This window comes from Nelusetta ayraudi, unplaced genomic scaffold, assembly GCF_046127955.1.
Source record: "Nelusetta ayraudi isolate G7.1 ecotype Tasmania unplaced genomic scaffold, CSIRO-AGI_Nayr_v1 ptg000004l, whole genome shotgun sequence".
Lineage (NCBI taxonomy): Eukaryota > Metazoa > Chordata > Actinopteri > Tetraodontiformes > Monacanthidae > Nelusetta > Nelusetta ayraudi.
Genome location: NW_027466054.1, coordinates 13,031,106 through 13,056,286, shown reverse-complemented (window position 1 = coordinate 13,056,286; position 25,181 = coordinate 13,031,106). Strand labels below are relative to the sequence as shown.

The 25,181-nt window shown below is 42.4% G+C and overlaps 2 protein-coding genes across 15 annotated transcripts; both read left to right on the top strand.

The window, feature by feature from the left end:
• Positions 1-59: 59 nt before the first annotated feature.
• Positions 60-9,860, top strand: rasal3 (RAS protein activator like 3). 2 transcript variants are annotated; one of them, XM_076035809.1, is made up of 19 exons: positions 60-1,013; positions 2,589-2,734; positions 2,809-2,887; positions 3,963-4,030; positions 4,131-4,216; positions 4,450-4,579; positions 4,672-4,770; positions 4,851-5,525; positions 5,616-5,760; positions 5,852-5,996; positions 6,103-6,339; positions 6,454-6,655; positions 7,057-7,148; positions 7,237-7,350; positions 7,904-8,075; positions 8,259-8,369; positions 8,472-8,662; positions 8,961-9,045; positions 9,181-9,860. In XM_076035809.1, exons 1-19 carry the CDS (start codon positions 377-379, stop codon positions 9,298-9,300), a joined length of 3,534 nt encoding a protein of 1,177 aa, XP_075891924.1. In that variant the 5' UTR covers positions 60-376; the 3' UTR covers positions 9,301-9,860. The 2 variants fall into 2 exon arrangements, with proteins under 2 accessions (XP_075891924.1, XP_075891935.1); XM_076035820.1 differs by lacking the exons at positions 60-1,013; positions 2,589-2,734; positions 2,809-2,887 and adding an exon at positions 2,923-3,367.
• A 2,998-nt stretch (positions 9,861-12,858) lies between these two features.
• LOC142894980 (E3 ubiquitin/ISG15 ligase TRIM25-like) lies at positions 12,859-21,200 on the top strand. 13 transcript variants are annotated; one of them, XM_076035715.1, is made up of 11 exons: positions 12,859-12,986; positions 13,413-14,017; positions 14,189-14,284; positions 14,804-15,037; positions 15,301-15,490; positions 15,777-15,812; positions 16,073-16,210; positions 16,350-16,391; positions 16,947-17,072; positions 17,729-17,788; positions 18,026-21,200. In XM_076035715.1, the coding sequence occupies exons 2-11, from the start codon at positions 13,421-13,423 to the stop codon at positions 18,556-18,558; spliced, it is 2,052 nt and encodes a 683-aa protein (XP_075891830.1). In that variant the 5' UTR covers positions 12,859-12,986; positions 13,413-13,420; the 3' UTR covers positions 18,559-21,200. The 13 variants fall into 13 exon arrangements, with proteins under 13 accessions (XP_075891830.1, XP_075891898.1, XP_075891876.1 ...); XM_076035740.1 differs by lacking the exon at positions 12,859-12,986 and having other exon boundaries at positions 13,240-14,017; positions 16,073-16,123; XM_076035746.1 differs by lacking the exon at positions 12,859-12,986 and having other exon boundaries at positions 13,241-14,017; positions 15,301-15,481; positions 16,073-16,123.
• The last annotated feature ends 3,981 nt before the right edge of the window (positions 21,201-25,181 follow it).

The following is a 25,181-nucleotide window of genomic DNA, read 5'->3' as shown; positions in this document are numbered from 1 at the left end:
TAGGGAAATGATATGCAGATATTTAAAAAAAGAACAAGAACAATTTCTGCAAATACACAGCACCAGTTGATGAGGAAGCTGGCAGCCAGGGAGGAGAAAAGCTTTGAGCAACTGCGGAGGGAACCACTCTGAAGGCAGCTACACACACCATGTTGTCGAATGACTCTGTGAGACAGGAAACGAGAGAGGCGGTGAGATAGAACCAAAACAGACAAGTAGACATCTTTTGCTCACGCAACAAACCCTCCAACAGTGGTGAATCCGAACTGCAGTGAGTGAGGTTGCATCCGCTGGTGTTTGCGCTCTGTCTGATGTAATCCTGACAGAAGACGGAACAAAAACCCAGTCAAACGCTCTGAAACTAAAAAAATTGAAGATGGGCACCGATGAGAAGGATTTGGAGCTTGCAATTCAAGATGCGCCAAAGGAGCAGGAATCACCAGGGATGGAAAAGGAATCGACTGTTGAATCTCCCCAGGGGCAAAGCTCAGAGTCCACGGATCCCCTGAACACCTACAAGTGGCACACGGGCTCCAGAGGAACCCTCAACGAGGTAAAGGGAGAGGGACAGGGAGAAGCGGCCTCCTCCACATCAACCATCAGCAAGTTCCAAAAGGCCTCGGCCAACAAATGGAACAAGATGCAAAACTGGCGCAAGGCCCTGAGCGAAGACCCCGGAGACAAGAACCCATCCAATGGGAAGGGAGGAGAGGGCGGCAAGACCGACAAAAGCGGCGCAGGTTCCAGGAGGAACCCGTTTAAGAGGGCCATGTCTGAGCCACCCGGGTCCCTGACAGCCCGGCTGGCCCTGTCCACTTCTAACACCGGTACCGCCAGCTCGACTCCTGCAGGAGCATCATCGGCTGCCGCCAAGGACCCTGGCGTCTCCTCCACCGACTCTTCACACAAGGGAGGCGGAGGAATGCCCTTCAAGAAGTACCTGAGGACCGTCTCCCAGAAGTTCAAAAAGCCCAGGCTGATGAGTCGGAGCAGCACCCCAAACATGATGCCAGGTACTGCCGCAAATTGTTACCACACAGTTGTCAAACACTTGTTGATTGTTTTTATTTTAACCATCATATAAAAGAAGCACATGCGCTTTTATCACAAAGCGAATCCAAGTATTTTTATAAGCACAACTTGTTGGGGGATGTATAACTCTTTGCACATGATCATCTTTAAGAACATTAGCGATGAACCAAAATCCTGAGAGAAAATCTTGCAAACTTATATTCAGTTAAAGCAAAAAGAGTGTATTTTTTTCAGTAGATGATGCTCAATATAATAAAGACGGTTTGTCTATCTAGTAGTATAGTATCACATAAAAAGAACATGTACAATGAACATTATGCCAGTCTGGTACCTTTGGTACAGTTTAACTTTAAAAGCAGCAAGCATTTCAGTGTGCCAGTTAAAAAAAAAAAAAAAAAGAATCCAGATACTGAACTCCTTGATAATCTTAACAATTTGATTGTTTTCCCTCGGACTGTAAAAAAGTGCAAAATTTAATTTTTTCAATAAGGTACAACAGTATTTTTTTCTGAAAATAAACCGAGTAGTAAGTGAAGATTTGCAAAACAATGTGCATCTAGGTTCTCAAAAACCCTCCCAAACTTCCTCTCTGCTTCAAGAGAACAATATGTAATGCAACCTTATTTTTGATCCCAAATTAGAATGCAATGCATGGCCCAACTTTACGGGGCCATTGGAAATTAGAACCAATGCAAAACACAGTGACATTGAGTGTATCAATCAAGCATGCAGAACTTGTACTGATCGTAGTTGGTTGGTCTGTCTTTTGTACTTCTGCTCTTCCGTTCTGGCTCATGTCAACACCTTTGCCTCCACCACACCTTGTCTCCAGTTCCGGTGGATGATTCTTCTCACAATGTAATGAGATTTGGGTTCTGCTGGTCTCTGCTTCAAAGTTTCACTTTGCTACAGTCAATCAAAAGTACAGTCTCAACAACCTACTCAGTAAAGCAACTCGCAATAGATAGATAGATAGATAGATACTTTGTTCATTCCAAAGGGAAATTCACTTACAATAACTTTATGTTATGACATGGCACTATGTAAATAAAGCTTTTTTTGACATGATGAGGGCTACATGAATTTACCATCTTTCACCGTTAAGAACCCGTAAAAAAATTAAATTTAATGGAAAGTCATTGAAAGGTTTGTTATGTACAAGGGTAGTCTTCCCTCATCTAGTCAGTCTTATGGGTGGAAAAAAACAATATGAACAAGATATACCAATATCCAACACAGAAACAGTGGATAAAACTGCAATTACCAATTTTAAGTTCACAACATAAGAGAATGTGCACGGTTGGTCCATGCACTGTGTCATCAAAAAACAGCAGTACCATCACTTACTCTGGCAATGTCGCAAAGAGCGGTGGTCAGATGTTTAAATAAAGGTCTGGCCAGACAGGTGTGGAGTGAGATAAGTGCCACTGTGCCGTAATCATCTGAACGAGGGGTGGCATGAACCTGCAATCATGTTCCCTCAAATTCCTCTGAAAGGTCTGTAAGCTTGTGCCGTGACACAAATTCATTGTATGTCCATGTCTGTGTGTGTGTAGGAGACACAGCTGAAGTGACCTCAGCTGGATACACTGCCAGTGCCCTCCCCAAATTGCACTGGTCTCAGCCTCAAGAGGTCCCACTGTGGGACATCAGCAACTGCATCCTTGAAGACGGACAAATCCTAATTTCCCCGGAGGAAGAGGTATCAACGCTCACACAGATGACACGAAACCTTAAGTCCACAGCTTCTTCTTAGCATGTTTGTGTCTTTTGCAGCCAGCAATGTGGACACGGAACCGTGTTAGCAGTTGCCTCTCCAACCTCAGCATGCAGAACCTCGCTGACATCGACCAAGGTTTGGAATGTCACGTAAAGTGTACATTAATTCATTATCAATTATATCATTGTTGTAAGAATAAATCAAAATGGAGACGGTTGGGGAGAAATTTGGACAGTGGCTGCAACTCATATCAACGTCTGTAACCCAGAGCATAAATCTGCAGGGTTACAAAGGAAATGACGTTGTGAGTGAGTGTTTATGCGTGCGTGTGACTGTCAAATTGCTTCCTCTATGTTTGGTGGACATGATAAAATCAGCCCGAGCATTCAAGCAGTCCAATGAAAGCTTGAAGATACTCAGAGGGCATAGTCAGTGTCTGCCCACAGTGAGACTAAACACACACAGTAGATTCTGGCGAGTCAGGCTGCTGATTCTGACCTTTGAAAAGAGGAAGACAAATCAAAAGGGAAAAAGTCAAAATAAGAAAACTGTGGCTCTCACCTCTGGACTAAATGATGGGATTAAGACGCTGGATTGTTTGTGGTGGGGCGCTAGGTAAGAGAATAAGTTTTGTGAACTATGAAAAAAATGTTTTCATATTTCGATAACATTATAACAAATGAAAACTTGACATGAATAGTTGACTGAAAATCTTCACACTAAAAGCAAAAGCGACAAAATAAGGTGGAAAAGGGGTCATATCGTCAAATTTTCTTCAAATCTTTAAATGGGTGTCAACAGTCAATATGTCTGTCTGAGAAGACCGCGCACTTCTACCCTGTGTGTGAGTTGCGACAGAAAGCCACATCCTGCGTGGCTTAATCAGAAAGACATTTGCAAACTGTAAAACCTGCGTTTTCAGAGACGCGCTACTCTTCAGTGAAATTGCAGAAACGTGTCCTGGTGGCGGTTTCTAAGGTGTGGTTAGAATTTATTTTGTTCTTAAAGGGTTGAGAAAATCTTTGAAAACCAGTGAGTGGCGAACAAAGGTTTAATATCACTTTTTTTGTCCTGGAAAATATTTAAGTAAAAAGTCAAAACTTTTAATTGTATGCAGGAAAAAGTGCTAATTTGAAACATTGAATTATTTTCTTTTATGACTTAATATATCTTGGTGTTAATCTCTAACCTAAATCTCTAACTTACTTAGAGTGTAGCCCTGACCACTTGGGCATATCGGGTGGCCCTCGCCCAAAGAACCCTGATGGTGGTGTGAGGGTGAGTACGTTACATAGCAGATAACAATCTCTGTGCCTGCCACGAATTTCCTGTTGACAGAAGTTCTTCCATGCATCATTCTTGCATTCCTCCCCCTTAGGCCCTGATCAGGCGACGTCTGGAGAACAAGACTAAGAGAAATAGCAACACCCAACTGAGCCCCACTGGCCTAATCAAAGGAAGCAGGTTCGGAGTTCACGTTCATATTTGTCAAGGCAGACAGTTAATAAGACAAGTATATGTCATATTTGACCATTTGACCTCGCAAAGCAGTTGGAGGGATTGAAATGTCTTACCTTACCATATTGAAAGTGCCCCTCTGATGCCTTTCAAGCCACACACACACACACACACACACACACACACACACACACACACACACATATGCTAATGTCTATGTTGTGCTATGTCTATTTAAGGGTGTATAGTTCCCGGGAGTCAGTGTCAATTCCAGTCAGCGTGGTGGGGAGTCTAGATCTGAGTGCGGACACCAGCACCGTCATCAGGCCCGTTCACAGCTCCATTTTGGGAGAGAAGTACTGCTTTGAGGTGCACTTGAAATTTGTGTTTTTTTATCCTGAGAAAACATTCCTCATCTTATAACAACAAGGCAAGTTTGCTCGATAACTTTGTCCTTGCAGGTGATAAACTCAGAGAACACCCACTGCTTTGGCTGCTCCTCAGCTGCAGAACGTGATCGATGGATTGAAGACCTGAGGCGGGCAGCACAGCCAAATAAAGTAAGACACTGGCTGGAAACCGGACCCCTGTGCAAAATCCCTATCCAGCATTAAAGGTCTGAACGATTCATTCTTCACAGGACAACATTGAGCGCACGGAAAACTCCCTCAGACTTTGGATAAATGAAGCTAAGGATCTGCCACCTAAACGGCGATATTACTGTGAGGTCCACCTGGACGGAACACTGTTTGCACGCACTAGCAGTCGTGCTGTTGGAAAACAGTCCAACCGCTCCAGCGTGGGAACGGACGGCTCTACTCTGTCTTCAGGAGGTCTGATGACAAGCGGAGGAGCAGCAGGAGGGTGCCCGCTATTCTGGGGTGAATTCTTCGAGCTAGACAACCTGCCCTGCATCTCCCAAATCACACTGCACCTCTTCAGGGAAGAAGACTCCAAGAAGAAACGTCACTCGCGAGATGACTTCAGCCTGCAACCGCTGGGCAGCGTGGCCATACCTTTAGCAGAGATCAGAGGGAGGACCTACCAGGAAAAATGGTATCCAATCATTCCATATAAGGCCTCTGCTACACCAGGGGGCAAGGAGATGCTTGGGCCACAGGCCTCACTCCGTTTAAAAGCCCGTTTCCAGAATTTGCAAGTTCTGCCAATGGAAAAGTACAAGGAGTTCGCCGAGTATGTGACCGTGGATTATGTGGAGATGTGCCAAAACCTGGAGCCACTTCTGAATGTGAAAGAGAAGGAGGAACTGGCAGGAGCTTTGGTCCACGTTCTGCAGAGCATTGGCAAAGCACAGGTGGGTAATGGTGTTCTTGTAAGGGAGAAATATAACCAAAAATGTAACAGATTTATGAATGACTGAATGAATGTCACGTATGTGCTTCAGGAGTTTCTGATTGACTTGGGCAGTGCAGAGGTGGGGCGACTTGGAGAGAATGATGCCTTGATCTTCAGAGAGAACACACTGGCCACCAAAGCCATCGATGAGTACATGAAACTGGTTGGCCAGAAGTACCTCATTGACACACTTGGTAGGGCATTTTAGTGGTGAGAACGTATATCTTACACTTAGAGCTACATGTATGACATCCCCCCTGAGTTCTGGGTATTGTATCCTTGCAGGGGAATTCATCACCAAGCTTTATGCCTCAGTAGAGAACTGTGAAGTTGACCCTCGTAAATGCCTTACGTCTGAAGTGGCAAACAACCAAAAGCATTTAAAGGAAGCTTGCGAAGTGGTGGTGCAGAAGATTATTAATATCCATGGGTGAGAGCAAACCTTTCATCAAGGAATGTCATTGCAGCATCTTGTTTAAAAAAAAAAAGGGGGGGGGAGTGTTTTTGAGTCTGATCAGCCTACGTCTTGCTTTCAGTCCCTTTCCAGAAGAGTTGCACAAGATCTTCTCCACCTGGGTGGAGCTGTGTGAAGACCAATGCAGACCAGAGATTGGCCAGCGGCTCATCTCTGCATCTCTCTTCCTTCGCTTCTTATGTCCTGCTGTTCTTAGTCCTTCTCTTTTTGGTCTAACACAGCCTTACCCAGAGACAAACACCCTACGTACCCTGACTTTAACTGCTAAAGTCATTCAGAATCTGGCCAACTTCACACTGTGAGTAAACTGTATTCGCTGAGGCAACACTACTTTCGAAAACAAAATTAAGTAGAATTTCTTTAGTTCTAATTTAATTTAGTGAGAAACCATTTTTTTTTTTTAATGATACAGGTTTGGTGAAAAGGAGGAATACATGCTGTTTATGAATGAATTCCTTGAGCAGCACTGGGATGGAATGAGGGTTTTCCTCCAAACAGTGTCCAATTCAGACACAGAAATGCCTATGACCTCCTTCGACGGATATGTTGATCTACCCCTGCGATTGGCTGTTCTGCACGGCCTGCTCGTAGACATCATCTATCAGAAAAAACAGGTAGGAAACACCTAAGAACTTCCAGGTTCAAGAATAGCTTCTTCTCCACTGGTGTCAGACACTTCAACTCCCCACTCCAACATAATCAGATGTTAAACAATTACCCGCTGGGTGGTACTGGACTCTATTTTGCACATCTGCCTATTTGCACTTTTTAAAGTTCTTTTCTATATTTTTTTGTACCATCCTGAGCCAGTCACAACGACCTGTCTGGTATTTTAGTCTGGATGACAACAAAGGAATCTATCTATCTATCTATCTATGGGTCAAGGGTTCCAACTGTTACAAAGACCTGGTGGTTGGTTTGGGATCTTTGCAGAATACAGCTTCTTGACTGTGTGCCAGAAGAGTGTGCATGCTGTAATACAGTGTACCTTATCTGCACTGCCTTTCTTCCCCAGGATACAATTGACAAGCTGCATCCTCTACCATTGATTCTGAACCAGATAACAGAATCCCTGGGTCCCGATGCACCTCGGATCACAGTTAAGAGGTGTGACTCTCTAATCTTATTTGACATGCTGACAACCGAAACTGTGATGGTATTATTCCTTGTGACTAAAACAAGCTCTTTCTTGCAGCCAAGTTGGACAAGCAAAGCCAGAGTATGTGCCTCCTAAAGACTTGGGCAAGTACAGTCCTCACCAATCATCTCTTCAGCAGCTTCCGGTGGACTCAAAATGTCTGCGAGATAGGTCAGTGCGCTTATTGTTCTTTTAGATTTCCATATTTTTATTTTATTTAAAACATGGTTTCTAGCTGACTAAATTTGTCTTTAACAACTGTGTATCCTCTTAATAAACAATGCCCCTAATAGTCTAGTTCACTGTAGCCGTCATATAGATGAGAAGATGTTGCCCTCAGCAAGTAAAAATGATTTTTTTTAAAAGTATGTATCTATAATGCATGAAAAACAGTGTAAAAGAATAAATCCTCACCAAAAAATATACATCGACCATTAACAGAAGACTTTGGGCAAGCTGGAGATCTGAGATGGACAGTTGGAGTGGAGAGAGGCCATAGACAACAAGTCTAGAATTTTGTTTAGTTTAGTTACTGGGATTCTAATACATTATCTGTAAACAGGCTAACAGGATATTATTTAACAACAATAATAACAACTGCTTAAGTTGTTCTTATTATACATACATATAAAATGTAATAGAATGTATAAAATATTCCATTCCATTTGTTTGCCATTATTTGTTGGCCGTAATTTGAATCAAAGTACATTCATTTGCATAACAGCCCTCGGAGAAATGTGAAAGAGAGGAAACCAATCACCAGGACACAAAGTGCTCCACACAGACGTTACACAAAATATAACATGAAGCCGCAGACCAGTTCTGAAGATTTGACTACAGTGGTTCATGAGCCAGGGATGGAGATCAACCAGCCACATATCACATCACCAGAAACAGTGAGTACAAAGAGGAACTGTGATGAGGGCTGTGGCTATTTTGACTAAAATAACTTTGCTGTCAGTGTTTCTTTTACTTCATTCCAATCTATGTAAAAACAAGCACAAAGATGCCAAATTGTCCAACAATAATTTGTGATCAACTAGAATTAATCTTATTGACTGTATTAAATGTCATTTCAGAATATGAGTATTAAACGTCCTCATCAACCAGTTCCCTGGATCAAGGTCAACCAAAACAGGGAACCAAGTGAGATGAAGACCGAGAATGGGCACATAAATTTAATGGGCAGGGTATAGCAAACTCTCTTCTACCCATAAAAACTTCATTAAAAATACTGTCTAGAGTTTAATCTCACAATTTCATTGCACGACAATTTGTGATTCGCATACCAGCATGCTGAGGAGCTGACAGAGCTTCGCCTGGGAATTGAGCAAGTAACCGAGCGTGAGCTGGACATGGCCAAGCGCCTGGAGGACTTCATCATACAAAGTCAGGACCAGAATTCAATGCTACTTGCTGAAGTGACGGATCTCAAGAATCTCCTGGCATTGAAAGAACAGCAGCTGGCTAGTGCCACCTTCAGGTACAACAGAAGTACAATCAAACAGTGCTCTGAACATGAAAGGACATATTCTTTTCACCTGTCAGTCATGCATTTCAGTTTTTACTGTTTTTTAAAATAAATATATTCAATCTTGTTTCTTTTTTTGTTTGTTTTTTCAACACTGCTTTGTTCACTGTGTGTTGTTCATAACAGTGTTGGTCACTGATAGGAAATGTATAATACAAAGCATTTAGTTAGATGTCACAAATTTTAAATAATATGTTCGATAGAAGTAAAATAAAAAGCAAAATATTGATATTTCTCTTTAATTTCACAGACTGGGAGTGATTGAGGAGGAAAGAGAGGAAGATGAAAAGAAACTAAATATTGCCATTGCAGCGGCTGAACGAATGAATGTACTGGTAAGACAGACCGCACTGAAATAACTAATTATCAAGTATTCAAAAGGGAGTTCACACTTAAGTCTATGTAACTGGCAAACTGAACTTGAACTAAAATCACTTTCATTTCATGGCTGCATAACTGTGTATCTACAGGAGGAGCAGTTTGCAGGCATGCTGAAGGACCTTCGTCAGCTGAGTGATGCCTGCAATAGTGGACAAAATAACATGCAGCATCCAGAAAAGGCACACATCATCAGCAGTGAAACTGTATAAATAGTATTGTTTGGGGTTGCAATAACAGTATTATTGTGTAAATACAGAGATCATGGAAAAACATAGATCTAAGACATGCCGAATATCTATTTTGTGATCATTTTCATTACAGATGCCACCGCCAGTGTACTGTAATCGAAACTGAAGTTAAATGCCATTCTCTGTTTCAGCATCAGATGTTTGGCTTGTAAACTGTAGTATCTGAACCCACTGCTGCCTTCCTATGCATATGACACCATTTGATATATGGCAGAATGTGAACTCAGTCTGAACCCGCTGCTGCCTTCCTCCCAAAAAGGGGAATTATTGTCCATGTATGGTTTTGTTATTACCACTGTTATTAGATTGAAACCAGATGGCCATTAGGGGTGTAACTATGAATGCATACATCCCCCCCATATCCTGGATCTTCCTCCTTTTGTTGTTGGGAGGTATAAAAGGTGATGCGAACAAAGCATCATTGGAGTTGCTCACATCTGGCCCAGAGACCTCCCCAGGCTTTCCATGGTGCCTGTCTGACTTTTGACTTCTTTGAAATAAACCAGTTTTTATCCAACTAAGTCTGTGTCAGTGAAGACTCCTTCAACATCTACATCACCTGAATCCACCAGAAGAATTCACCACAAATTTGGCGTCACAAACAGGATCTGCTGTGGCTGCTGACGCTGTCGCCATCTGCTTCCTTGGCCTGGCTGCTGCTCCTTGTCGACAAAAGGTAATAATGCGCAATGTTCCTTTTATCTTAGGAGTGTTGGCTGGTTCAGTTAGGCCTTTGGCTGGCTGTCGTCTGGTCACACTGTATAAAGATCATTTGTGTGGGTGTGGATTTGGGTGTTGATGTTGTAGGACCCTTCGTCAAAATTCTTTTTTTTTTTTTTTTAAATGTTTTAGGATACCTTGGGAAGTTCGCTGATATGCAAAGATTTTTGTTTTAGTTCCCCTGGAAAGTTGCCGGCGTGCGAAGTGTAGGTTGGTTTGGTGGAGTTCCTCTGGAAAGTCGCTTTTCAGTGACGTGTAGGTTGGATTGGTGGCCAGGATGTTCGCTTTTTAGTGAAGTTTGTTGTTTTAAGTTTTCTCCAGGACATTCGCTCTTTAGTGAAGTTTGTTGTTTTACGGCTCCCCCAAGAAGTTCACTGTTTAGTGAAGTGTTTTATTTGTGCACGTGTTTTGAGCGTCTGGGACGTTCGCTCGAGCTGCCGCGGGATTTGACCTAAGCCCTCTGGGAGGCCGTCTAGCATTCTTCATCTTTGTTCTCTGTGTGTCTGTCTTGATGTTTTTGTATGTGGAGGGGTTGAGCTGATTCCCTCATTGTTAAGTTTATGAGCCTACTGGGGACTTTTGCATAGACTGAATATAAGGTGTTTAGAGGGACATATGTCTTTCAACATCTAGTTAACTTATGAGCCCCAGCTAGGACGTTTTATTGAGCTGTGAGTGCGTGCAAGGGGGGCTAGATAAAGAAACGTGTGGAAATAAAGAATTTTCTTTTTGTTTGTTTCAGGATTGGGTGATTTTGTGTTTTGTTTTTTTTTGTTTTTTTCTCATAAGGATTGTGTGCGTTTTATTTTGGTTCATTTTGGGTTATTTTGGCCTTGGGGTTTTTTTTTGGACTAGAGCGTGGTCTTTCTTTGTGTGGTCAGTCAGGGGTTGGTGCGCCTGGCTCCCAAGGAGCTGAGTGGGGTGTTTCACCTTCGGTGGTCAAGTGTGGACTAGAAGTTCTTCCCTGCCTCGAGGGGCGGGGCTTGTTTGCTCCTCCTACAAGTGGGGGTTATTCTTTTTCCTCACCCCCTCCTCACAGTTTTTTGAGATAAAAAAAAATAAATTAAATAAATAAATAAAATAAAATAAAATAAAATAAAAGGGGGAGGGAGTAGGTCTGCTATGATAGAGCGGTTTGGCTATAATAGAGCGGTTTATTAACTTTTGTTGATGGCTGTTTATAATTTGATAATAATTGTTTATAACTTTATAAACTAAAATAATGATTTCTCAGTAATTAATAATAAAAAGTAAATAAGCTTTGTGTTTTCTTTAGAGAATTTCACCAGTTTATTTATTATCTATTTTTTTTTCTCTTTTCCTTTTCTGTATTTGTGATTCATCTGAACCTGGATCCTTTGGAGGCAGACAGGAGGATGAGTTGCCCTGTTGGTGACGGCATAGAGGTCTTGCATTTAAGGCCAGTGAAATTTATATATACATATATTGTTTATGATTTGGAATTTACGCTTGTTCTCTCGTGGCCTCCTTTTGAACAGGTTCAGAAGGACATAAAATACGTTTATACACATTCCGAACTATTCTTGCATACTCTGATTTTTTTACAGGTCATTTTTGAATCTTTTGTCTTTTTCTGGCTCGGTGCATATTATCTTGCTTTACCTTTGTTATCTCTGTTTTTGAAAATTAAGGGTCAATTTTTTAGAATTCATAACTGAGTTTATTTTTTAGATTGAGAGCCCATATCGGAAACCTTTCAGTTCTTTTTTTTACAGTAGATAAACCCCGCAAAAGACGAAAATGACGGAGGTCGTTGCTATACCCATAACACCACTTGAGGTGATGCAGAAAAATAATCCTCTTGTTAAAGGTTTAACAGAAGCCTCTAAGAAGTGGAACAAGCGTTGGCCAGATATTGAGAGACCCTGGCCAGTTGAAGGTACTTTCAATTCGGATGTGATCAAAACAATGAGCGTGCTCATTACCGCATACAAAGCTAAAGAGAAGAAAGGTAAAAAAGGTAGATCACGTGCTGAGAAGAGACAAATTGAACTCGCAATGTTGCAGCTTTTTGAGGATGAGGGACAAAAGTTGAGAGCTGTGGCTGAAGGGAAAGATAAAGTGGCTATGGAAGTAATCGCCAAAGCCACAGAGTCAACAGCGACACTACTGGAAAAAATCAATACTCCTTTCTCGCATACTGCTCCTGTGAAAAATCCGCCATCTTATCAGGAAGCGGAGTTAAATTGTGTTAGTAGACATCTCAGACTTTCCAATGATACCTCACTTGTCAACTTTTACTGTATAGATTTTGAAATAATCATTAACAAAAATGAGAAATACAGTAATGTCAATGGCAAAGTTGCCAACTTTGAAGTCCCCCCAAAGGATCAAATATGATTTCCCGTGAAATGTCTCAACTGATTGTGATAGTACAGCTCCCAGGCTTTCCAATGATACCTCAGTTGTCAAATTCTACTGTATAGATTTTGAAATAATCCACCTGAATAATGAGAAATACAGAAATGTCAATGATAAGGTTGCCAACTTTGAAGTCCCCCCAAAGGGCCAGATATGATTTCCCGTGAAATGTCTCAACTGATTGTTACAGTAGACATCCCTGGCTGTCGAATGACACCTCACTTGTCAAATCTTACTGTATAGATTTTGAAATAATCCAGATCCAATGATTCGCTGAATGTTATATGTTGAACAGTGTTGGGATAAGCACAGCCATCTAGTGGTCAAATAGCGGAATTATTTTTTAAGGTGGAATCGAAACCTAAGAATCACCGCGGCGAATGTGGTGCCAACTTCAGCGTCGTGGGAGGGACAGAGGGAGTGTGTGTGTGTGTGTGTGTGTGTGTGTGAGAGAGAGAGAGAGAGAGAGAGAGAGAGAGAGAGAGAGAGACGGACGTGACCATTATCTGAAGTGCACCAACTCATAGCACCACATTATTATCCAGGTAATTTGCTTTAATAATTTGACGTCGTCGTTGTTTGTCCGTATTATGTTATTATAATGAGTTTGTGAGTTTTTGTGATTGAATGCGCGTTCACGTTGATCAGTAACCCATTTCTTTTTTTCTTTTTTCTTTTCGTGTTTATATTTGGGTTTTGTTTTATTTTGGTTTACAACGACTTACTGTAGAACCGGAGCGACTACTGTTCTCAGAAAGGACTCGAAGACAGCGCTGGAGTTTGTTTTTTTTCCGCCTGATGACGGCTTTTTACTTTCGTTTTCGCGGAAAGCGATTTTTGAGTTTCGTTTCTCCGTCGCAACCCCACCGGAAGTATTTAGATACTGTAGAACGATCAGGACGAACAGAACGGGCGATACAACGAATCTGCTTGCTTTGCCTCCAAAGTTGCCGTTTGTTCCTCTGCCTCAGGTCTTACCATGGCTGAATTACACGACCACGACTTCTCTCTGATGAGTCTGGAGGAGGAACTGACCTGTTCCATCTGCCTGAGTCCCTTCAGCTGTCCAGTCACCATCCCCTGTGGACACAACTTCTGCCAGAGTTGTATCCTGGAGACCTGGACCGACTCCTACATCTGCCCCCAGTGTCGCACCGTCTTCCCCGGTAAGCCGGAGCTGAAGAAGAACACGGTCCTCAGCGCTGTGGTGGAGACCTTCAACCAGAGGGCGAGCAGGGCCGAGGTAAAGCTGCAGGTGGCGGAGCTCGAACCCCAAGGGAAGGATGTCATTCGCTGTGATACGTGCATGCATACCGAAGCTTCCCGGACCTGCCTCACCTGCATGGCCTCCTTCTGCGAGGAACACCTGCGCCCTCACCGGGAGAACCCTGTATTCCGCCTCCACCAGCTGACCGTGCCTGTCGGGGACCTGCTGGAGAGGATCTGCTCGGACCACCACAAGCTGATGGAGTTCTTCTGCAGCCAACATGGGCGACCGATCTGCAGCCTCTGTCTGCAGCAGGTCCACAAAGGCTGCCCCTTCATGTCTCCTGAGGAGCAGAGGATCATAAAGGAGGTCAGTGTTTATATTTTTACCACGTTGTGTTTGGCTAAATCAAGAGAATAAATCTTGGCTGACTATTCAATAGATTTCTCTGTGTGGTTGACAACATATTCCTTGTGGCTGCTGCGGTCTGTATGGATTCATTTCAGTAAAAAAAAAAAAAAAAAAAAAATCTCTTTGCAGTCTGATCTGAGATCTAAATTGGATTTACTGGATGGAAAAATTGATCAGAATGAGAACGTTATCACTCAAATGAGGGACTTGCAGAACAAGATGAAGGTGAGTCATCATATGATAATGACCTCTTTGCATGATTTTTGTCAATGATGTTGTGAAATTATGTTTGTCAGTACGTATTATTTTTATGTCGACCATTCAGCTAATAAATGGGCTGAATTTCGAGTGAGCAGGCCTGTGGCTGTTTTGTCTTTTTTAAACTGCCACTCTACAGGTGTGATATGGATCGCAAGCTATTTCGCAATGCACTATTCTATTACAGTCGGAAGACACGAAATATCAGTGGGCTGGCCTCCATTTCCATCTCCATTTCACACAAATGTGGCATTGTTGTCGCTGTCACCATCAGGAAAGATTCACAATGAGGGCAGTGTCACTAAAAGTGGTGATCGGCCCACCCACAGCCTGAATAAATGGTTTAAACTAAGTCAGTTATGAATGTGTTATTACACTAAAATCGAAGATTTGTGGAGGCTTCAAAAGCCACTAAACTGTGATAACATTTTAAGCCTAACTTTTCATAAGCTTTAATGGATCCTTGCTTCAATGGTCCTCCTTTAGGAATCAGCGCTCAACAGGAAGAGGTCCGTTTCAGCAGAATATCAGCAGATAAAGGACTTGTTGGCTCGAGATGAGCGGGATGCTCTGAACGCTGTGGACCGCGAACTGGAGAGCGGTCAGACCAAACTGAAAGTGCTGATGAAGAAGTTTGCAGGGAATGTTGATAGTATGAACAAAGCTAAGGAAGACGTCCGCTGTCTGCTGGGTCAGTCCCAGACGCTGGCCTTTCTGCAGGTATCACCACATTCTATTCAAGTTTGACAGAACCTGATCGTTGAAACCCCTCAGCTGTGTTAATTGGCTGTATATCTTTAAAAAAAAAAAAAAATCCTTGAATATGAATGTAATTGTTTCCTTGCTTATGAGAAGATGTGGCACTGTGCACATCAAAATCTTTGCAGTTAAACAGACTATTGCACAGGTTCCAGTTCACCTTCCACAATTATTAATTAAATATATATTAATCTCTGTTTTGGGATTGATTCTTGCTTTTCCAGGCCTCGTTCAACCTGCCTGCAGCAACAAACTTTGACCCTTACACTCCACGGATCAACCTGGACTCCAAGAAGGTGAAGGCAGCTCAGGCCTTTCCCGTTGCGCTGAGGGAGCACCTGACAGAGATGATTAAGCAGCCTGTTGAAGACAGACAACTGAGCTTGAAACCTACGCAATTCCCAGGTATTTCAGGTTGGTGTGGATGTAGATGTAATCAAACAAGTCAAGACCAACTGTTTTTGCATTTTCTGTGTTGACTTTACATGTATTGATTGTTCGATTGTGTCAGAAGCTGCAGCAAAACAAATTCTTCTTCTTCTTCTTCCAAAAGAAGAAGAGGAGTGTGTGTGTGTGTGTGTGTGTGTGTGTGTGTGTGTGTGTGTGTGTGTGTGTGTGTGTGTAATTATCTAACCTTGTCTGATGTTAACACAGCAGATGTAAATACTCTGGTGCCTATAATTGGATTTTCCATTGACAGACAAAAGAGAAAGTGACGAATTTGTCCAAGAATCTGGTATGTTGGTCACTCAAGAAGGGAATGTCTTTGTGGAGTGGAGTTGCATTCCTTGGTGTTGGTGTTTTATCTTCTAACACAACAGAGACATTTGCGTTTTTGGGGTGCTTGTACTGAGTTTGTGGAGTAGATATTAACCTCCTTTTGAACTGAATAGGACATTTTCAGTTTAAACTCTGGAAACCTGTAACCTCACCTGATTTACTAACCCCTCCTGGCCTCGTTAGGAGCATCTTCTGACAATAGATTCTTGCTTACAGAAGTAGCAGAGAAACAAAAGATGAAAAAAAAGCCCAAGGCCCAAACTCAAGGTGGTCCGGCTCACCAGACAAACTTCCAGCCAGTTCCTGTCAATGTAGGGCCACATGGTAACAGAGCATCACCCCACAAAGTACATGGTGGGCACCCAAATTTTAATCCTTTGACTCATAGCATGGCTGGCAGACGATAATTGATACATAAACGGCAAAGAAGGTAGCGTAAAATTTAATCTATTGAATCTTCTATTTTTGTTTTTTTTTTTCTTTTTTGTTTCAGAGAAGCAGAGTTTTCATTCCAAAGAACAAAAGACACCCCAAAGTAAGTTGTTTTCATTTTGAAATGACTGACATGAATTCAGTTGTTCAGTTTAGTGAATATCTGAAAAATGCACTAGAAAAACAGCTTGTTTTACTGCGTTACTGTGCCTGGCAGGCCACTATTTTATGTGAGCTTTATACATACTGTTATGGAACCGATGGGGTTATTGATCGGAGGGATGAGGAAAGCACAAACACAGAGAGACACAGAGCCAGGATGATTGCACCAAGGGGAGGCTTTCCTGAATTCAGGTGAAATGACAGTAACTTCAGGCAGGCTGCACCACAGTCCCTCCTAAAGTTTCCCAATGTGTTTCTGAATGATGCCAAACATCCATCGGCAACTAACATGGACAAATGTAGTTGTTGAACTATCAGCAATGGCACTCGGGCTGTCTGGCCTTTGAGTTGTTCAGAGAAAAGTACAGAGAAATCATCAGTTTCCCTGACACTTGCATCAATGCATGTTTATCGTTGTCATACTTCACAGAAAAACTCACCTTCATCTGCATAAGTTACACATCAATTAAGTTTTTGTATTTTTTTGTTTCAATAGAAGTGACCACAAAAGGACCTCAAAATGTGGTCCGTAAGAATTTTCACAGTTCAAAGGAAATGCTGGTAGAGTTTGGAGAAGCACCCAGAAGCTCTAGTCCTGCTGCACATTTCAAACACCAGCCAGGTAGATATATTTTTTTGAAGTGTATGGCTGAATTTGCAATTTCCTCTAACATGTTATCTCAAGCAATACTTTTGGGTTAGGGTTAATCATTTTTGCGTAAATGATGCAGTAGAGCAGTGTGTTATATTAAATATAATCTAACGGCAAGAACAACATTATTTTTATTCCCTGTTTTTTTATGTCTGTCTTGATCTTACTATCTTTCCTATGTCAACTGTGATTTCGGGGATGGGGGGGACATGAGCAGATCAGAAATCTGGCCTAGTTTAGATACACAGTGGCCCTGTATGACGCCTAGTTAGAATTTTCTTTTTCAGTAAATGAATATATGTATACATACATACACTGTATATGTAAGTTATATGTAAATTCCATTTATTCCATGTTCCAAAATTTTGACATGAAATGGCCATCCATTGAGCCATCTACAAAGTTCTCAGAGTCAGAAGCCAGTTACTTAAATCTTGTACCTTGTTGAAGTTTTATACTCATAAATATACAGACATTATTTGTTGTTGAAAAAAAAAGATTGAAATTAAATTGAATAACAAAGCCCTTTAAACAATTCTTGCCAAAATGCATGGACTCTCTCAAACCTTCAGAAAGATATAATTTGTGAACCTAATAGTAAAGGATTCTTTTCTCTTTCTTTAAAGTATCACTGGACAAATCCTCAGACCTGACATCCGTGAAAGAGAGAAGTGAACTCCTGGAATGTAAGTGTGTGCATTTTGGAACTTATGTTACCCTTGTATGGTTTAACCAAAATTCAAATTCAATATAGCTCTAAGTATGTTGAAAAAAGTAAATGTGCATGGAATAAAGAATTATCCTACACTTGGACCAGCAGAAAACTCTTAATGCATATCTAAATGGAATGTGAAACAGAGTGGGAAGGTCCACACCTGGAGATGCTTGGAGTTGTACCATTACCGCATTTCTGTTCCCACCAGACCTCACAGACATCACCTTGGATCCAATGACGGCCCACAAACGCATCGTGCTCAGCGAGGCCTACACTAAAGCTTCCGTGTCCGAACAGCACCTGAACTACCCGGACTCCCCTGAACGCTTCTCAGTATGCTCTCAGGTGCTCGGCTCAGAGGGATTCTGCAGAGGGCGCTTTTACTGGGAAGTGCAACTGAGCAGCAGCAACTTTGTCGGCATCGGCTTAGCTTACAGCAACATGGACCGCAAAGGTCCCACCAGTCGTCTGGGCCGCAATGCCCAGTCATGGTGTGTGGAGTGGTTTAACATCAAGCTGTCAGCTTGGCATAACAGCACAGAAACCGTTCTGGCCAATCCCGTTCCAAAGTGCGTTGGCGTGCTGCTGGATTGTGACAACGGCACTGCTACGTTTTACAGTGTAGCCGACAAGGCGTATCCCTTCCACTCATTTGTGTTCCCCTTTCACGGGGCGCTTTTCCCAGCCTTCTGGATTTTCTCCAGTGGCTCTTCCATTTCTTTGCGCACAGTGAAGGCCTGATGTGCACACGCCAATATTGGCACGCATGGTAATTCCAGTGCTCAGGGCTATTGATGGTGATTCTATAAAATATGTTATAGTCTGCAGCCTGTTAGTGGAAAGATATATTAATTCTTCCCTCTGTGATTCTCCTTCCTTTTACCCCCTTCCGGATAAGTGGAAGATAGAACATTCTACTGGGAATAGGGTGTAAATAGAGGGCTAACAATGCTTTCTTCCACCTTCGAGATCTGCAGAGGTTTTATAGCATGTTACTATACTATACATAAATATAGTCATGTGAAAAAATTAGGACACCCCATTAAATAGTCAGCTCTTTATTGAGAAATGTTCACATATCAATGTCCAATCTTATTTTTCTTTATTTCTGGAAATAAAGTGATTTAATAGTAATTTAACAACTAAAGTTAACATTGTTTTACTCAGCGAACAAAACATATGAACAAAAATGCATATTTTAATGGAGGAAAAAGTTAGGACACACTGCCCCCTAGTAGCTAGTGTTGCCCCCTTTGGCTGAAATAACTCGAGTGAGACGCTTCTTGTAGCCATCTACCAGTCTCTGACATCGATCTGAAGAAAGTTTTCCCCACTCCTCAACACAGAATTCTTTGAGCTGAGAGATGTTTGAAGGGTTTCTTGCGTGTACAGCCTGTTTCAAGTCACCCTACATCATCTCAATGGGATCTTCTGTTCTGGTGTCCAAATAATTCAATTTTAGACCATTCTGTCCAAGGAAACATTATTCCAGAAGTCACAGTCTTTGTCTATGTTCTGTCTGGCAAACTTCAGTTTTTCTGATACCCACCTCCCATGAAAGGCAAACTTGTGTAGTCTCTTTCTGATAGTAGAGTCATGCACTTTCACATCGACAGTAGCAAGAGCCTGCTCTAGGTCCCGTGATGACATTTTAGGATTTTCGATGACTTCTTTTGCTTGGACGGCCAGGTAACGATGTTCTGATCATGTTCACCTGATCATGAGCACCTGTGTGTGATTTAAACCATTTTATGTGAGAAAATATGTGGGGGTGTCCTAATTTATTCCTCACCAGAAATTGCGTTCTTTAAATTACATTTTACAGAAAGAGTTAAAAAGGCTTGTCTAATTGTTTAGTTATGTGAATTGGATACCTCAGTACTGTTAAAATTGATAGTAAATATCCATATGTTTAAATATGTAAAAGAAAAGTTTCACATGACTGTAAATGTTTAATGAAAAAGGATTAAGCATGCATTTAAACAAAATTTGCAAAAGATAGAAAAGAAAAAAAAAAGATTCCTGGTTGCTGTTTTGATGGAATGAAGGATCGATGGCTTGGCTTTATTTTGGGAAGGGAGTTCATGTCGCTTCAGATTTGATTTTACAGATTTAACTTAAGACACACACCAAATGTTGTACACTTAATGTACATTGTCCTTGGTGTGGTGAACTCTTAGGAATGTGATTGGTAAATAAGTGAATGTTTTACTTCATTTACTCCAGCACATGCCAGTATGGTTTTTCAGGATGTATGCACTATATATACACATGGGATTTGGAGTTTATTGGAAATGTGATTGTGTAGTCGTTGCTGGGCAAAATGGCCAAATTGAAAGAAAGGATTGTTCTTCTGTATATGAATCAGGATGATCCTATCTGTGGACCTCTCCAAACGATCCTACCTTTTCCATCTACACTGCAACGGGGAAAGTTTTCCGAAGCTATATGTTGTGGTATCATCAAACTTGGGGAATATAACCAGTATGTCCCTATCACTTAAGCCAAATGACTACAACCTTGATAAGAGCATACGTCAGATAGACTATATTCTATTGGTTGGTTATTTGGCCACCCTGTCGTGTTGAGCAACCATATCACTCTGTTGGCTTCCAGTCAGAACACAAGAAGTGAGTTTAAAGTTTAGCACAACATGGCGGAGGTTCAGTCCACAGTGGTACAGTGGCTCATTGGCCCATGTGGCACCACAGGATGATGTCAGCAGTTCTGTCAGCCCTTTAAGCACCTGACAGGAAGCGAAATGTGTGAAAGACTAAGGGGTTCTCAAGACGTCTACAATGATGTATGCCCACATTGCAACTGTGGTTGGCTATGACAATGGATAACTTACTTACTCACAGAAGTGTGATGAAGGTGAATTGCCAACATCAAGTCACTCGTTGGGGTGACAAGACGCAGTTCTGATTCAGATACGTATTAGCTGGTAAAGGTTTAAAAGTGATGAAAGTTTGTAGTCAGCTGAGTTTTGAATGAAAATGTCTCATGTTGCTCAGTATTGAGGTGACGGTGACATTAAGGACCGCCTGAACAACTGCTCACGAGCACCAATACGGGTGTTTCACAGAATAAAACTAAGCATTGTGTTGATTTAAAACGTTTAACATAATGTTTCACGGCCTATGTCTTCTTCGGTGTCTTGCTCATCTTTTGCATTTTATCTGTGTCTATGTTTTGGCCCAGTGACATTGAACAATCAGAGGGTAACAAATATTAGTTGTTATTCTTTCTTTCCGCCTGGTGTTTCTACCAGAGGACATGTGGAATAAGCACGACTGTCTTAAAATCAAAACAATGTTGTTTTATGATTTGTCTCTTTAAATTCTTGTTGTCAGGTACTACAAATAAACTAATCTGTTGCTTTATTGGATCCTGTTTTTCTTCATAATTGTACTGGAGGGTTTTACATCTGTGCATTGTGAGTGAAAGGATGGCTCTGAACTCTGGCTGATTAAAAAGTCAAGTGTTTAATCTCGCGAGAGGAACAAAGGTGTCTGAGACAAGCGGTCGGTGCGAGTATCTGACACAGCTGTTTGCCGAGCATCAGGTGTACAAGAATGACATGAATATGTGATGAATAAGCATATATAAGCATATATTGAGGAGATACATATATGATCTGTTCAACACCTCCCCAACCGTATCAGGCCTAGCTCTCGACACAGTGTCGACACGACAGGCAAAGGTTTTAAACCTATCTGGGCTATTCGGTAGCCTCCCTCATGTTTGGTTAGCTTGACCTCAGTTTATGATGTGTATCGCTCAGCCTGACCTAATTAGGCCTGGATCACCACCTAGCCTGCCCACTGCCCAGTGACTCATTCGACCATTTTCTCAACTTGACTAGTTTACAGAGTAGTGGAACAGTTTTTGCTCATTCATTCATTCATTCATTTTTCATACCTGCTTAGTCCCGAGCTCAGGGTCACGGGGGTCTGCTGGAGCCTATCCCAGATGTCTTAGGGCGAAGGCAGGGTGACACCCTGGACAAGTCGCCAGTTCATTGCAGGGCCACATAGAAACAAACAACCATTCACACTCACATGCACACCTACGGACAATTTAGAGTGTTCAATTGACCTCACATGCATGTTTTTGGACTGGGAGGAAGCCGGAGAACTCGGAGAGAACCCACGCAGACACAGGGAGACACAGGGAGAACATGCAAACTCCACACAGAAAGGTCCCAGGCCCGGGCCCCGGAATCGAACCCACGACCTTCTTGCTGTGAGGCGGCAGCGCTAACCACTGCGCCACCGTGTCGCCCGTTTTTGCTCATGGTTAACAAGCTTTTGGCTTTTTTCCTTTTTGAACATGCACTTGAACAATGGCTACAGTGCGAGTCTGAGTCCATATAAATGTATGTATCAAATGTTTGACAGTGTTCATTTGCAGGTTTGTGATTTGTTATGTTTTGGGGCGAGTAGATCTCTCCTGTCTTTTTCTCCCAGAGTTAAAATGTGCTAAATTGTTGATAGGGCTGCATCCTTTTGTGGCCTCCTTCTCTTATCTCATGTATATGCATGTACTTATTATATTATATATCATATCAATATATATCATGTTTATTCCATGGTATAAAAACTCTGTGCACCCTTGTATGGGTTGAACATTGCGGCACAAACTCTGTTTCGACCACTGCTGCTGTTCCTTTTGCAAGACTAAACCTTCATCTGCCAGAGCTCAGACTTGTCTTCACTCAACTCGCTAACTGACAAACAAAAAGCCTCCACACCATACATTCAGAATAAAAACATCATCTACAAATGACATTGTTTGTTGCATTACATATAGAATTGGACCACTGTGGGTTTTTTTTTTTTCATACATTCAAGCGCAAATTGGATTTCATTGCAGTGTCTTGAAAAGAGAGTCAGTGTCTCCCAAAGAGTATTTTGAGTGCTTTCTTTGACTTGTCCATGGTGACGTTTGTGGGGGAGACTTCATTTTACAGATTCACCAGTAGGGGTCGACATTTTTGGACCTAGTTTTGGACCTACAAGAGCTATTACAGTCCCCTTTTTTATAAGTACATGTGATGTTTTCCATATATATTTTTATTTAAACTTACCAAGTGGTAAGAGTGTTCAGTTTAAATCTGGTGTTTTTCTGGAAATTTGTTTCTTTTAAAGGCTTTTCTCATTTTGCCTTTTAAAATCTTGTCTATTCTGATGTGTGTGTGTGTTCTCCTGCCTGAATGTGTCACTAACACTGTCATGCTGTGTATGTTAGGATGTATTACACTAACTGTGCCACGCCCCCTGATATGCCGATCCTTCCCATCTCATTTGTCCTGGAACGCTCACTCACTTTTTCCCTCATGGATAAACGGGCTGATGGACTAAAGGTCAGCGCACCTGCAAGGCTGCATGATCAACTGCAGGTGGCGCCACTACACCAGTCCCCACCTTCACTGTATTCGTCAACCCTCAACCCTGCTGCCGAGCTGCCCGAACGATTCCTCCGGAAGATCACGTGTGTCTCCAAAGTAGCAGCAGTTGTTGCCAATTCAGTAGTCTGACACGGACCAGTGGTCTCTACCACTAGGGGCGCTAAAGATACTGGTCGCGACCAGTTGGTCTGGCACGGACCAGTGGTCTCAACCACTAGGGGCGCTAAAGATACTGTTCGCGACCAGTCGGTCTGGCACGGACCAGTGGTCTCAACCACTAGGGGCGCTAAAGATACTGGTCGCGACCAGTCAGTCTGGCACGGACCAGTGGTCTCAACCACTAGGGGCGCTAAAGATATTGGTCGTGACAGTCTCTACAATGGGCTGTCCTGTGCTCCTTGTGGTCCGTCTGTTATCTGGATCAGTTAATAAGTGGTCCGTCAAGTGGTTTTTGATTTTTTTTTTTTTCAATGCACCTTCTCCGTTCACTGTACGTGTTGTCAGCACTGTTGGTTGAATACATATCAAAGATCATACACTTTTGTCTATTAAAAAAAAAAAAATCCACATACCGGTGGCGCGGCTGACAGTTTTCCGACTTTGGTTGTTGCTGTCTGACTGTGAACTGTGTGTCGCCCCAGACTCCCTGGTAATAGCCATTCACGTTTAAACCATTCAGCCAAAGGGATATCCCCTGAGCCAAGCAGCCAGGGCGCATGATCAATTGGAGGCATGGTGACAGGGCCGCCACTGTCACAAAAGCAAAAGACGTACTGTAGATATTCTCAAAATACCATCAGTGATTTGGCTGAGTACAGGGGACAGTTTGAGGAGGCGAAGTCTGCCACTCTTTCTCTAGCAACTAAATGGGAAAGTCAAACACAGTTCAAAACAAGCAGGATAAGAAAAGTTAAGCGTCACTTTGATGAACTTTCTAAAGACAGCTGCCATAGACACAGAGAGAAACTTTCAGGTTTTCAATGCATGTCTTGATATAATCATCCAGCAACTGTCCTAAAGATTCACTAGCTTAAATGCAATTGTGAACATGATTGATGCAATTCACCCCAACACACTTCTGCAGGATGAGGAGTTACACCAAGCAGCCCTGTGGCTTAGAGAACACTACAGTTGGGACATCGGCCCCAGCTTCACTGGCCAGCTGCTTTCTTTCTGAAAATGTTCATTGTTTACAATCCAGCAGTAACATCTACATTCAGTGAGGTTTGCACAGCCTTTATCTTATTTCTGACTCTCCAAAGTAAAACTCATCAAAAACTATTTGAGGAGCATGATGGGACAGGACAGACTCAGTGGACTGGCCATGCTGTCCATTGAAAATGACAGAGCCAGGAAAATGAACATAAGGCAGATTGTGGACGAGTTTTCAGAGCACAAGGCTCGCCGAGTACCCTTCTAGTAGTGGGTCATACTTTTGTTATTTTCACATGAAACATTTAAAATAGAATCCCATCTATCGTCTCAAAATGTATCGTGGTGGGGAGGGGCATGGTGGTGGCGGGGTAGGGGATGATCGTGTAGCCCCGCCCCCAGGCCTGGCTCTGCCACTGACCCTGAGGCCTGAAACGACTGCAGCGGCTGGAGGTGTTTGAGCCAGCGGAAATTAATCCAGGTGCAAGACAGACATTCATGTTGGTGAAAACAGATTACTAGTTCACTGCTGGCTCAGCTGAACTTTTATTTTCACTTTTATCTTCACTCACACAACCTTTTGCTGTGCAAACTTTTGTGTTTCTGTCTTAATGTTCTCTACCGACCAGCCAGGGATCGACTACGGCATCCTTCGGGATGTGACAATTAGTGGGACTTTTGCTCTTTTGCCACCCTTGTGACCGCGATGTTTCTCTCACACACACACACCCATGACGGTGGCCAGAGGAGAACATTCCACAGCAGTGAGCAGCATGAACATCCTGAGGAAACAACAGTCACT